Source organism: Salvelinus alpinus, chromosome 2 (assembly GCF_045679555.1).
Source record: "Salvelinus alpinus chromosome 2, SLU_Salpinus.1, whole genome shotgun sequence".
Classification (NCBI taxonomy): domain Eukaryota; kingdom Metazoa; phylum Chordata; class Actinopteri; order Salmoniformes; family Salmonidae; genus Salvelinus; species Salvelinus alpinus.
The window spans coordinates 116,905,339-116,919,467 of NC_092087.1; the positions used below are offsets into that span (position 1 = coordinate 116,905,339).

The following is a 14,129-nucleotide window of genomic DNA, read 5'->3' on the forward strand; positions in this document are numbered from 1 at the left end:
AACAGCAGGTCTGGGACAGGTAGGGGTTCCGTAACCGCAGGCAGAACAGTTGAAACTGGAATAGCAGCAAGGCCAGGCGGACTGGGGACAGCAAGGTGTCATCATGCCCGGTAGTCCTGACGTATGGTCCTAGGGCTCAGGTTCTCAGAGAGAAAGAGAGAACGAGAGAATTAGAGAGAGCATACTTAAATTCACACAGGACACTGGATAAGACAGGAGAAGTACTCCAGGTAACCAACTGACCCTAGCCCCCCGACACATAAACTACTGCAGCATAAATACTGGAGGCTGAGACAGGAGCGGTCAGGAGACACTGTGGCCCCATCCGAAGAAACCCCCGGACAGGGCCAAACAGGAAGGATATAACCCCACCCACTTTGCCAAAGCACAGCCCCCGCACCACTAGAGGGAAATCCTCAACCACCAACATTACAATCCGGAGACAAGGCCGAGTATAACCCACAAAGGTCTCCACCACAGCACAAACCAAGGGGGGGGCGCCAACCCAGACAGGAAGATCACGTCAGTAACTCAACCCACTCAAGTGATGCACCCCTCCTAGGGACGGCATGAAAGAGCACCAGCAAGCCAGTGACTCAGCCCCTGTAACAGGGTTAGAGGCAGAGAATCCCAGTGGAGAGAGGGGAACCGGCCTGGCAGAGACAGCAAGGGCGGTTCGTTGCTCCAGAGCCTTTCCGTTCACCTTCACACTCCTGGGCCAGACTACACTCAACCATATGACCTACTGAAGAGATAAGTCTTCAGTAAAGACTTAAAGGTTGAGACCGAGTCTGCGTCTCTCACATGGGTAGGCAGACTGTTCCATAAAAATGGAGATCTATAGGAGAAAGCCCTGCCTCCCGCTGTTTGCTTAGAAATTCTAGGGACAATTAGGAGGCCTGCGTCTTGTGACCGTAGCGTACGTATTGGTATGTACGGCAGGACCAACTCGGAAAGATAGGTAGGAGCAAGCCCATATAACGCTTTATAGGTTAACAGTAAAACCTTGAAATCAGCCCTTGCCTTAACAGGAAGCCAGTGTAGGGAAGCTAGCACTGGAGTAATATGATCAAATTTCTTGGTTCTAGTCAGGATTCTAGCAGCCGTATTTAGCACTAACTGAAGTTTATTTAGTGCTTTATCCGGGTAGCCGGAAAGTAGAGCATTGCAGTAGTCTAACCTAGAAGTAACAAATGCATGGATTAATTTTTCTGCATCATTTTTGGACAGAAAATTTCTGATTTTTGCAATGTTACGTAGATGGAAAAAAGCTGTCCTTGAAACAGTCTTGATATGTTCGTCAAAAGAGAGATCAGGGTCAAGAGTAACGCCGAGGTCCTTCACAGTTTTATTTGAGACGACTTTACAACCATCAAGATGAATTGTCAGATTTAACAGAAGATCTCTTTGTTTCTTGGGACCTAGAACAAGCATCTCTGTTTTGTCCGAGTTTAAAAGTAGAAAGTTGTCAGCCATCCACTTCCTTATGTCTGAAACACAGGCTTCTAGCGAGGGCAATTTTGGGGCTTCACCATGTTTCATTGAAATGTACAGCTGTGTGTCATCCGCATAGCAGTGAAAGTTAACATTATGTTTTCGAATAACATCCCCAAGAGGTAAAATATATAGTGAAAACAATAGTGGTCCTAAAACGGAACCTTGAGGAACACCGAAATGTACAGTTGATTTGTCAGAGGACAGACCATTCACAGAGACAAACTGATATCTTTCCGACAGGTAAGATCTAAACCAGGCCAGAACTTGTCCGTGTAGACCAATTTGGGTTTCCAGTCTCTCCAAAAGAATATGGTGATCGATGGTGTCAAAGGCAGCACTAAGGTCTAGTAGCACGAGGACAGATGCAGAGCCTCGGTCTGACGCCATTAAAAGGTCATTTACCACCTTCACAAGTGCAGTCTCAGTGCTATGATGGGGTCTAAAACCAGACTGAAGCATTTCGTATACATTGTTTGTCTTCAGAAAGGCAGTGAGTTGCTGCGCAACAGCTTTTTCTAAAATTTTTGAGAGGAATGGAAGATTCGATATAGGCCGATAGTTTTTTATATTTTCCGGGTCAAGGTTTGGCTTTTTCAAGAGAGGCTTTATCACTGCCACTTTTAGTGAGTCTGGTACACATCCGGTGGATAGAGAGCTGTTTATTATGTTCAACATAGGAGGGCCAAGCACAGGAAGCAGCTCCTTCAGCAGTTTAGTAGGAATAGGATCCAGTATGCAGCTTGAAGGTTTAGAGGCCATGATTATTTTCATCATTGTGTCAAGAGATATAGTACTAAAACACTTAAGTGTCTCTCCCGATCCCAGGCCCTCGCAGAGCTGTGCGGATCCAGGACAGCTAAGCCCTGGAGGAATACGCAGATTCAAAGAGGAGTCCGTAATTTGCTTTCTAATGGTCATGATCTTTTCCTCAAAGAAGTTCATGAATTTATTACTGCTGAAGTGAAAGCCATCCTCTCTTGGGGAATGCTGCTTTTTAGTTAGTTTCGCAACAGTATCAAAAAGAAATTTTGGATTGTTCTTATTTTCCTCGATTAAGTTGGAAAAGTAGGATGATCGAGCAGCAGTGAGGGCTCTTCGGTACTGCACGATACTGTCTTTCCAAGCTAGTCGGAAGACTTCCAGTTTGGTGTGGCGCCATTTCCGTTCCAATTTCCTGGAAGCTTGCTTCAAAGCTCGGGTATTTTCTGTATACCAGGGAGCTAGTTTCTTATGACAAATGTTTTTCGTTTTTAGGGGTGCAACTGCATCTAGGGTATTGCGCAAGGTTAAATTGAGTTCCTCAGTTAGGTGGTTAACTGATTTTTGTCCTCTGATGTCCTTGGGTAGGCAGAAGGAGTCTGGAAGGGCATCAAGGAATTTTTGTGTTGTCTGAGAATTTATAGCACGACTTTTGATGCTCCTTGGTTGGGGTCTGAGCAGATTATTTGTTGCGATTGCAAACGTAATAAAATGGTGGTCCGATAGTCCAGGATTATGTGGAAAAACATTAAGATCTACAACATTTATTCCATGGGACAAAACTAGGTCCAGAGTATGACTGTGGCAGTGAGTAGGTCCAGAGACATGTTGGACAAAACCCACTGAGTCGATGATGGCTCCGAAAGACTTTTGGAGTGGGTCTGTGGACTTCTCCATGTGAATATTAAAATCACCAAAAATTAGAATATGATCTGCTATGACTACAAGGTCTGATAGGAATTCAGGAAACTCAGAGAGGAACGCTGTATATCTGTATCTGTAGTGTCTGTATCTGTATCTGTAGTGTCTGTATCTGTATCTGTATCTTTAGTGTCTGTATCTGTATCTGTAGTATCTGTATCTGTATCTGTAGTGTCTGTATCTGTATCTGTAGTGTCTGTATCTGTATCTGTAGTATCTGTATCTGTATCTGTAGTGTCTGTATCTGCATCTGTAGTATCTGTATCTGTAGTGTCTGTATCTGTATCTGTAATGTCTGTATCTGTATCTGTATCTGTAGTGTCTGTATCTGTATCTGTAGTGTCTGTATCTGTATCTGTATCTGTAGTCTGTATCTGTATCTGTAGTATCTGTATCTGTATCTGTATCTGTAGTGTCTGTATCTGTATCTGTAGTGTCTGTATCTGTAGTATCTGTATCTGTATCTGTAGTGTCTGTATCTGTAGTGTCTGTGTCTTTAGTGTCTGTATATGTATCTGTATCTGTATCTGTAGTGTCTGTATCTGTATCTGTTTCTGTAGTGTCTGCATCTGTATCTGTATCTGTAGTATCTGTATCTGTAGTATCTGTATCTGTATCTGTAGTATCTGTATCTGTATATGTAGTATATGTATCTGTAGTGTCTGTATCTGTATCTGTATCTGTGTCTGTATCTGTATCTGTATCTGTATCTGTAGTTTCTGTATCTGTCTCTGTATCTGTAGTGTCTGTATCTGTATCTGTAGTGTCTGTATCTGTATCTGTAGTATCTGTATCTGTAGTATATGTATCTGTATCTGTAGTATCTGTATCTGTATTGTCTGTATCTGTATCTGTAGTGTCTGTATCTGTATCTGTATCTGTATCTGTATCTGTAGTTTCTGTATCTGTATCTGTATCTGTAGTGTCTGTATCTGTATATGTAGTGTCTGTATCTGTATCTGTAGTATCTGTATCTGTAGTATATGTATCTGTATCTGTAGTATCTGTATCTGTATTGTCTGTATCTGTATCTGTAGTGTCTGTATCTGTAGTGTCTGTATCTGTATCTGTAGTGTCTGTATCTGTAGTATCTGTATCTGTGTCTGTATCTGTATCTGTAGTGTCTGTATCTGTATCTGTATCTGTAGTGTCTGTATCGGTATCTGTATCTGTATCTGTAGTGTCTGTATCTGTAGTGTCTGTATCTGTATCTGTATCTGTAGTGTCTGTATCTGTAGTATCTGTATCTGTGTCTGTGTATCTGTATCTGTATCTGTATCTGTAGTATCTGTATCTGTATCTGTATCTGTATCTGTAGTGTCTGTATCTGTATCTGTATCTGTATCTGTAGTGTCTGTATCTGTAGTGTCTGTATCTGTATCTGTAGTGTCTGTATCTGTAGTATCTGTATCTGTGTCTGTATCTGTATCTGTAGTGTCTGTATCTGTATCTGTATCTGTAGTGTCTGTATCGGTATCTGTATCTGTATCTGTAGTGTCTGTATCTGTAGTGTCTGTATCTGTGTCTGTATCTGTAGTGTCTGTATCTGTATCTGTGTCTGTATCTGTGTCTGTATCTGTAGTATCTGTATCTGTATCTGTAGTATCTGTAGTATATGTATCTGTAGTATCGGTATCTGTATATGTATCTGTATCTGTGTCTATAGTGTATTTGTCTATGAAGGGTTCTGAATGCCTATGAAGGGTTATGCTTGTCTTTGCAGGGGTTTGAATGTCAATGAAGGGTTATTAATGCCTATGAAGGGTTCTGAATGCCTATGAAGGGTTATTAATGTCTATGAAGGGTTCTGAATGTCTATGAAGGGTTCTGAATATCTATGAAGGGTTATGAATGTCTATGAAGGGTTCTGAATGTCTATGAAGGGTTCTGAATGTCTATGAAGGGTTATGAATGTCTATGAAGGGTTCTGAATGTATATGAAGGGTTCTAAATGTCTATGAAGGGTTCTGAATGTCTATGAAGGGTTATGAATGTCTATGTAGTGTTCTGCATGTCTATGAAGGGTTCTGAATGTATATGAAGGGTTCTGAATGTATATGAAGGGTTCTGAATGTCTCTGAAGGGTTCTGCATGTCTATGAAGGGTTCTGAATGTATATGAAGGGTTCTGAATGTCTATGAAGGGTTCTGAATGTCTATGAAGGGTTCTGAATGTCTATGAATGGTTATGAATGTCTATGAAGGGTTATTAATGTCTATGAATATGAATATGTCCCCCATATTTCAGGTGTGTCCTTCCTGTGTCCACTACACTCATGGACCACTGGAGAGGTCCTGGCCAGAGACGTCTTACAGCACATGTGAGTGTGTGGTACCAGCTACAGACATGTTACAGATATCTGTGTGTGGTACCTAGTTAGTGGTGTCCTGCTACCATTCACCTGCTCTGAGATCAAGGGGTTGTTTAGTTAGTGGTGTCCTGCTACCATTCACCTGCTCTGAGATCAAGGGGTTGTTTAGTTAGTGGTGTCCTGCTACCATTCACCTGCTCTGAGATCAAGGGGTTGTTTAGTTAGTGGTGTCCTGCTACCATTCACCTGCTCTGAGATCAAGGGGTTGTTTAGTTAGTGGTGTCCTGCTACCATTCACCTGCTCTGAGATCAAGGGGTTGTTTAGTTAGTGGTGTCCTGCTACCATTCACCTGCTCTGAGATCAAGGGGTTGTTTAGTTAGTGGTGTCCTGCTACCATTCACCTGCTCTGAGATCAAGGGGTTGTTTAGTTAGTGTCCTGCTACCATTCACCTGCTCTGAGATCAAGGGGTTGTTTAGTTAGTGTCCTGCTACCATTCACCTGCTCTGAGATCAAGGGGTTGTTTAGTTAGTGGTGTCCTGCTACCATCCACCTGCTCTGAGATCTAGGGGTTGTTTAGTTAGTGGTGTCCTGCTACCATTCACCTGCTCTGAGATCAAGGGGTTGTTTAGTTAGTGGTGTCCTGCTACCATTCACCTGCTCTGAGATCAAGGGGTTGTTTAGTTAGTGTCCTGCTACCATTCACCTGCTCTGAGATCAAGGGGTTGTTTAGTTAGTGTCCTGCTACCATTCACCTGCTCTGAGATCAAGGGGTTGTTTAGTTAGTGGTGTCCTGCTACCATTCACCTGCTCTGAGATCAAGGGGTTGTTTAGTTAGTGGTGTCCTGTTACCATTCACCTGCTCTGAGATCAAGGGGTTGTTTAGTTAGTGGTGTCCTGCTACCATTCACCTGCTCTGAGATCAAGGGGTTGTTTAGTTAGTGTCCTGCTACCATTCACCTGCTCTGAGATCAAGGGGTTGTTTAGTTAGTGGTGTCCTGCTACCATTCACCTGCTCTGAGATCAAGGGGTTGTTTAGTTAGTGTCCTGCTACCATTCACCTGCTCTGAGATCAAGGGGTTGTTTAGTTAGTGTCCTGCTACCATTCACCTGCTCTGAGATCAAGGGGTTGTTTAGTTAGTGTCCTGCTACCATTCACCTGCTCTGAGATCAAGGGGTTGTTTAGTTAGTGGTGTCCTGCTACCATTCACCTGCTCTGAGATCAAGGGGTTGTTTAGTTAGTGGTGTCCTGCTACCATTCACCTGCTCTGAGATCAAGGGGTTGTTTAGTTAGTGTCCTGCTACCATTCACCTGCTCTGAGATCAAGGGGATGTTTAGTTAGTGGTGTCCTGCTACCATTCACCTGCTCTGAGATCAAGGGGTTGTTTAGTTAGTGGTGTCCTGCTACCATTCACCTGCTCTGAGATCAAGGGGTTGTTTAGTTAGTGGTGTCCTGCTACCATTCACCTGCTCTGAGATCAAGGGGTTGTTTAGTTAGTGGTGTCCTGCTACCATTCACCTGCTCTGAGATCAAGGGGTTGTTTAGTTAGTGTCCTGCTACCATTCACCTGCTCTGAGATCAAGGGGTTGTTTAGTTAGTGGTGTCCTGCTACCATTCACCTGCTCTGAGATCAAGGGGTTGTTTAGTTAGTGGTGTCCTGTGACCATTCACCTGCTCTGAGATCAAGGGGTTGTTTAGTTAGTGGTGTCCTGCTACCATTCACCTGCTCTGAGATCAAGGGGTTGTTTAGTTAGTGGTGTCCTGCTACCATTCACCTGCTCTGAGATCAAGGGGTTGTTTAGTTAGTGGTGTCCTGCTACCATTCACCTGCTCTGAGATCAAGGGGTTGTTTAGTTAGTGGTGTCCTGCTACCATTCACCTGCTCTGAGATCAAGGGGTTGTTTAGTTAGTGTCCTGCTACCATTCACCTGCTCTGTGATCAAGGGGTTGTTTAGTTAGTGGTGTCCTGCTACCATTCACCTGCTCTGAGATCAAGGGGTTGTTTAGTTAGTGTCCTGCTACCATTCACCTGCTCTGAGATCAAGGGGTTGTTTAGTTAGTGTCCTGCTACCATTCACCTGCTCTGAGATCAAGGGGTTGTTTAGTTAGTGTCCTGCTACCATTCACCTGCTCTGAGATCAAGGGGTTGTTTAGTTAGTGGTGTCCTGCTACCATTCACCTGCTCTGAGATCAAGGGGTTGTTTAGTTAGTGTCCTGCTACCATTCACCTGCTCTGAGATCAAGGGGTTGTTTAGTTAGTGGTGTCCTGCTACCATTCACCTGCTCTGAGATCAAGGGGTTGTTTAGTTAGTGTCCTGCTACCATTCACCTGCTCTGAGATCAAGGGGTTGTTTAGTTAGTGTCCTGCTACCATTCACCTGCTCTGAGATCAAGGGGTTGTTTAGTTAGTGTCCTGCTACCATTCACCTGCTCTGAGATCAAGGGGTTGTTTAGTTAGTGGTGTCCTGCTACCATTCACCTGCTCTGAGATCAAGGGGTTGTTTAGTTAGTGTCCTGCTACCATTCACCTGCTCTGAGATCAAGGGGTTGTTTAGTTAGTGTCCTGCTACCATTCACCTGCTCTGAGATCAAGGGGTTGTTTAGTTAGTGTCCTGCTACCATTCACCTGCTCTGAGATCAAGGGGTTGTTTAGTTAGTGGTGTCCTGCTACCATTCACCTGCTCTGAGATCAAGGGGTTGTTTAGTTAGTGGTGTCCTGCTACCATTCACCTGCTCTGAGATCAAGGGGTTGTTTAGTTAGTGTCCTGCTACCATTCACCTGCTCTGAGATCAAGGGGTTGTTTAGTTAGTGGTGTCCTGCTACCATTCACCTGCTCTGAGATCAAGGGGTTGTTTAGTTAGTGGTGTCCTGCTACCATTCACCTGCTCTGAGATCAAGGGGTTGTTTAGTTAGTGGTGTCCTGCTACCATTCACCTGCTCTGAGATCAAGGGGTTGTTTAGTTAGTGGTGTCCTGCTACCATTCACCTGCTCTGAGATCAAGGGGTTGTTTAGTTAGTGTCCTGCTACCATTCACCTGCTCTGAGATCAAGGGGTTGTTTAGTTAGTGGTGTCCTGCTACCATTCACCTGCTCTGAGATCAAGGGGTTGTTTAGTTAGTGGTGTCCTGCTACCATTCACCTGCTCTGAGATCAAGGGGTTGTTTAGTTAGTGGTGTCCTGTGACCATTCACCTGCTCTGAGATCAAGGGGTTGTTTAGTTAGTGTCCTGCTACCATTCACCTGCTCTGAGATCTAGGGGTTGTTTAGTTAGTGGTGTCCTGCTACCATTCACCTGCTCTGAGATCAAGGGGTTGTTTAGTTAGTGGTGTCCTGCTACCATTCACCTGCTCTGAGATCAAGGGGTTGTTTAGTTAGTGTCCTGCTACCATTCACCTGCTCTGTGATCAAGGGGTTGTTTAGTTAGTGGTGTCCTGCTACCATTCACCTGCTCTGAGATCAAGGGGTTGTTTAGTTAGTGTCCTGCTACCATTCACCTGCTCTGAGATCAAGGGGTTGTTTAGTTAGTGTCCTGCTACCATTCACCTGCTCTGAGATCAAGGGGTTGTTTAGTTAGTGGTGTCCTGCTACCATTCACCTGCTCTGAGATCAAGGGGTTGTTTAGTTAGTGTCCTGCTACCATTCACCTGCTCTGAGATCAAGGGGTTGTTTAGTTAGTGGTGTCCTGCTACCATTCACCTGCTCTGAGATCAAGGGGTTGTTTAGTTAGTGTCCTGCTACCATTCACCTGCTCTGAGATCAAGGGGTTGTTTAGTTAGTGTCCTGCTACCATTCACCTGCTCTGAGATCAAGGGGTTGTTTAGTTAGTGTCCTGCTACCATTCACCTGCTCTGAGATCAAGGGGTTGTTTAGTTAGTGTCCTGCTACCATTCACCTGCTCTGAGATCAAGGGGTTGTTTAGTTAGTGGTGTCCTGCTACCATTCACCTGCTCTGAGATCAAGGGGTTGTTTAGTTAGTGTCCTGCTACCATTCACCTGCTCTGAGATCAAGGGGTTGTTTAGTTAGTGTCCTGCTACCATTCACCTGCTCTGAGATCAAGGGGTTGTTTAGTTAGTGGTGTCCTGCTACCATTCACCTGCTCTGAGATCAAGGGGTTGTTTAGTTAGTGGTGTCCTGCTACCATTCACCTGCTCTGAGATCAAGGGGTTGTTTAGTTAGTGTCCTGCTACCATTCACCTGCTCTGAGATCAAGGGGTTGTTTAGTTAGTGGTGTCCTGCTACCATTCACCTGCTCTGAGATCAAGGGGTTGTTTAGTTAGTAGTGTCCTGCTACCATTCACCTGCTCTGAGATCAAGGGGTTGTTTAGTTAGTGGTGTGCTGCTACCATTCACCTGCTCTGAGATCAAGGGGTTGTTTAGTTAGTGTCCTGCTACCAGCCACCTGCTCTGAGATCAAGGGGTTGTTTAGTTAGTGGTGTCCTGCTACCATTCACCTGCTCTGAGATCAAGGGGTTGTTTAGTTAGTGTCCTGCTACCATTCACCTGCTCTGAGATCAAGGGGTTGTTTAGTTAGTAGTGTCCTGCTACCATTCACCTGCTCTGAGATCAAGGGGTTGTTTAGTGGTGTCCTGCTACCATTCACCTGCTCTGAGATCAAGGGGTTGTTTAGTTAGTGGTGTCCTGCTACCATTCACCTGCTCTGAGATCAAGGGGTTGTTTAGTTAGTGTCCTGCTACCATTCACCTCCTCTGAGATCAAGGGGTTGTTTAGTAGTGTCCTGCTACCATTCACCTGCTCTGAGATCAAGGGGTTGTTTAGTTAGTGGTGTCCTGCTACCATTCACCTGCTCTGAGATCAAGGGGTTGTTTAGTTAGTGTCCTGCTACCATTCACCTGCTCTGAGATCAAGGGGTTGTTTAGTTAGTGGTGTCCTGTTACCATTCACCTGCTCTGAGATCAAGGGGTTGTTTAGTTAGTGTCCTGCTACCATTCACCTGCTCTGAGATCAAGGGGTTGTTTAGTTAGTGGTGTCCTGTTACCATTCACCTGCTCTGAGATCAAGGGGTTGTTTAGTTAGTGGTGTCCTGCTACCATTCACCTGCTCTGAGATCAAGGGGTTGTTTAGTTAGTGTCCTGCTACCATTCACCTGCTCTGAGATCAAGGGGTTGTTTAGTTAGTGTCCTGCTACCATTCACCTGCTCTGAGATCAAGGGGTTGTTTAGTTAGTGGTGTCCTGCTACCATTCACCTGCTCTGAGATCAAGGGGTTGTTTAGTTAGTGGTGTCCTGCTACCATTCACCTGCTCTGAGATCAAGGGGTTGTTTAGTTAGTGTCCTGCTACCATTCACCTGCTCTGAGATCAAGGGGTTGTTTAGTTAGTGGTGTCCTGCTACCATTCACCTGCTCTGAGATCAAGGGGTTGTTTAGTTAGTGGTGTCCTGCTACCATTCACCTGCTCTGAGATCAAGGGGTTGTTTAGTTAGTGTCCTGCTACCATTCACCTGCTCTGAGATCAAGGGGTTGTTTAGTTAGTGTCCTGCTACCATTCACCGGCTCTGAGATCAAGGGGTTGTTTAGTTAGTGTCCTGCTACCATTCACCTGCTCTGAGATCAAGGGGTTGTTTAGTTAGTGTCCTGCTACCATTCACCTGCTCTGAGATCAAGGGGTTGTTTAGTTAGTGGTGTCCTGCTACCATTCACCTGCTCTGAGATCAAGGGGTTGTTTAGTTAGTGTCCTGCTACCATTCACCTGCTCTGAGATCAAGGGGTTGTTTAGTTAGTGTCCTGCTACCATTCACCTGCTCTGAGATCAAGGGGTTGTTTAGTTAGTGTCCTGCTACCATTCACCTGCTCTGAGATCAAGGGGTTGTTTAGTTAGTGGTGTCCTGCTACCATTCACCTGCTCTGAGATCAAGGGGTTGTTTAGTTAGTGTCCTGCTACCATTCACCTGCTCTGAGATCAAGGGGTTGTTTAGTTAGTGTCCTGCTACCATTCACCTGCTCTGAGATCAAGGGGTTGTTTAGTTAGTGGTGTCCTGCTACCATTCACCTGCTCTGAGATCAAGGGGTTGTTTAGTTAGTGGTGTCCTGCTACCATTCACCTGCTCTGAGATCAAGGGGTTGTTTAGTTAGTGTCCTGCTACCATTCACCTGCTCTGAGATCAAGGGGTTGTTTAGTTAGTGGTGTCCTGCTACCATTCACCTGCTCTGAGATCAAGGGGTTGTTTAGTTAGTAGTGTCCTGCTACCATTCACCTGCTCTGAGATCAAGGGGTTGTTTAGTTAGTGGTGTGCTGCTACCATTCACCTGCTCTGAGATCAAGGGGTTGTTTAGTTAGTGTCCTGCTACCAGCCACCTGCTCTGAGATCAAGGGGTTGTTTAGTTAGTGGTGTCCTGCTACCATTCACCTGCTCTGAGATCAAGGGGTTGTTTAGTTAGTGTCCTGCTACCATTCACCTGCTCTGAGATCAAGGGGTTGTTTAGTTAGTAGTGTCCTGCTACCATTCACCTGCTCTGAGATCAAGGGGTTGTTTAGTGGTGTCCTGCTACCATTCACCTGCTCTGAGATCAAGGGGTTGTTTAGTTAGTGGTGTCCTGCTACCATTCACCTGCTCTGAGATCAAGGGGTTGTTTAGTTAGTGTCCTGCTACCATTCACCTCCTCTGAGATCAAGGGGTTGTTTAGTAGTGTCCTGCTACCATTCACCTGCTCTGAGATCAAGGGGTTGTTTAGTTAGTGGTGTCCTGCTACCATTCACCTGCTCTGAGATCAAGGGGTTGTTTAGTTAGTGTCCTGCTACCATTCACCTGCTCTGAGATCAAGGGGTTGTTTAGTTAGTGGTGTCCTGTTACCATTCACCTGCTCTGAGATCAAGGGGTTGTTTAGTTAGTGTCCTGCTACCATTCACCTGCTCTGAGATCAAGGGGTTGTTTAGTTAGTGGTGTCCTGTTACCATTCACCTGCTCTGAGATCAAGGGGTTGTTTAGTTAGTGGTGTCCTGCTACCATTCACCTGCTCTGAGATCAAGGGGTTGTTTAGTTAGTGTCCTGCTACCATTCACCTGCTCTGAGATCAAGGGGTTGTTTAGTTAGTGTCCTGCTACCATTCACCTGCTCTGAGATCAAGGGGTTGTTTAGTTAGTGGTGTCCTGCTACCATTCACCTGCTCTGAGATCAAGGGGTTGTTTAGTTAGTGGTGTCCTGCTACCATTCACCTGCTCTGAGATCAAGGGGTTGTTTAGTTAGTGTCCTGCTACCATTCACCTGCTCTGAGATCAAGGGGTTGTTTAGTTAGTGGTGTCCTGCTACCATTCACCTGCTCTGAGATCAAGGGGTTGTTTAGTTAGTGGTGTCCTGCTACCATTCACCTGCTCTGAGATCAAGGGGTTGTTTAGTTAGTGTCCTGCTACCATTCACCTGCTCTGAGATCAAGGGGTTGTTTAGTTAGTGTCCTGCTACCATTCACCGGCTCTGAGATCAAGGGGTTGTTTAGTTAGTGTCCTGCTACCATTCACCTGCTCTGAGATCAAGGGGTTGTTTAGTTAGTGTCCTGCTACCATTCACCTGCTCTGAGATCAAGGGGTTGTTTAGTTAGTGGTGTCCTGCTACCATTCACCTGCTCTGAGATCAAGGGGTTGTTTAGTTAGTGTCCTGCTACCATTCACCTGCTCTGAGATCAAGGGGTTGTTTAGTTAGTGTCCTGCTACCATTCACCTGCTCTGAGATCAAGGGGTTGTTTAGTTAGTGTCCTGCTACCATTCACCTGCTCTGAGATCAAGGGGTTGTTTAGTTAGTGGTGTCCTGCTACCATTCACCTGCTCTGAGATCAAGGGGTTGTTTAGTTAGTGGTGTCCTGCTACCATTCACCTGCTCTGAGATCAAGGGGTTGTTTAGTTAGTGTCCTGCTACCATTCACCTGCTCTGAGATCAAGGGGTTGTTTAGTTAGTAGTGTCCTGCTACCATTCACCTGCTCTGAGATCAAGGGGTTGTTTAGTGGTGTCCTGCTACCATTCACCTGCTCTGAGATCAAGGGGTTGTTTAGTTAGTGGTGTCCTGCTACCATTCACCTGCTCTGAGATCAAGGGGTTGTTTAGTTAGTGTCCTGCTACCATTCACCTCCTCTGAGATCAAGGGGTTGTTTAGTAGTGTCCTGCTACCATTCACCTGCTCTGAGATCAAGGGGTTGTTTAGTTAGTGGTGTCCTGCTACCATTCACCTGCTCTGAGATCAAGGGGTTGTTTAGTTAGTGTCCTGCTACCATTCACCTGCTCTGAGATCAAGGGGTTGTTTAGTTAGTGGTGTCCTGTTACCATTCACCTGCTCTGAGATCAAGGGGTTGTTTAGTTAGTGTCCTGCTACCATTCACCTGCTCTGAGATCAAGGGGTTGTTTAGTTAGTGGTGTCCTGTTACCATTCACCTGCTCTGAGATCAAGGGGTTGTTTAGTTAGTGGTGTCCTGCTACCATTCACCTGCTCTGAGATCAAGGGGTTGTTTAGTTAGTGTCCTGCTACCATTCACCTGCTCTGAGATCAAGGGGTTGTTTAGTTAGTGTCCTGCTACCATTCACCTGCTCTGAGATCAAGGGGTTGTTTAGTTAGTGGTGTCCTGCTACCATTCACCTGCTCTGAGATCAAGGGGTTGTTTAGTTAGTGGTGTCCTGCTACCATTCACCTGCTCTGA

General features: G+C 45.3%; 1 protein-coding gene across 1 annotated transcript in view; it reads left to right on the plus strand.

Annotated features, from left to right (window-relative positions):
- The window catches only part of myo15ab (myosin XVAb), a 216,512-nt gene that overhangs the window by 93,251 nt on the left and 109,132 nt on the right, over positions 1-14,129 (plus strand). The window contains exon 36 of the mRNA XM_071347544.1: positions 5,425-5,497. Within this exon, the coding sequence (XP_071203645.1) occupies positions 5,425-5,497 (73 nt within the window). The remainder of the gene's footprint in view (positions 1-5,424; positions 5,498-14,129) is intronic.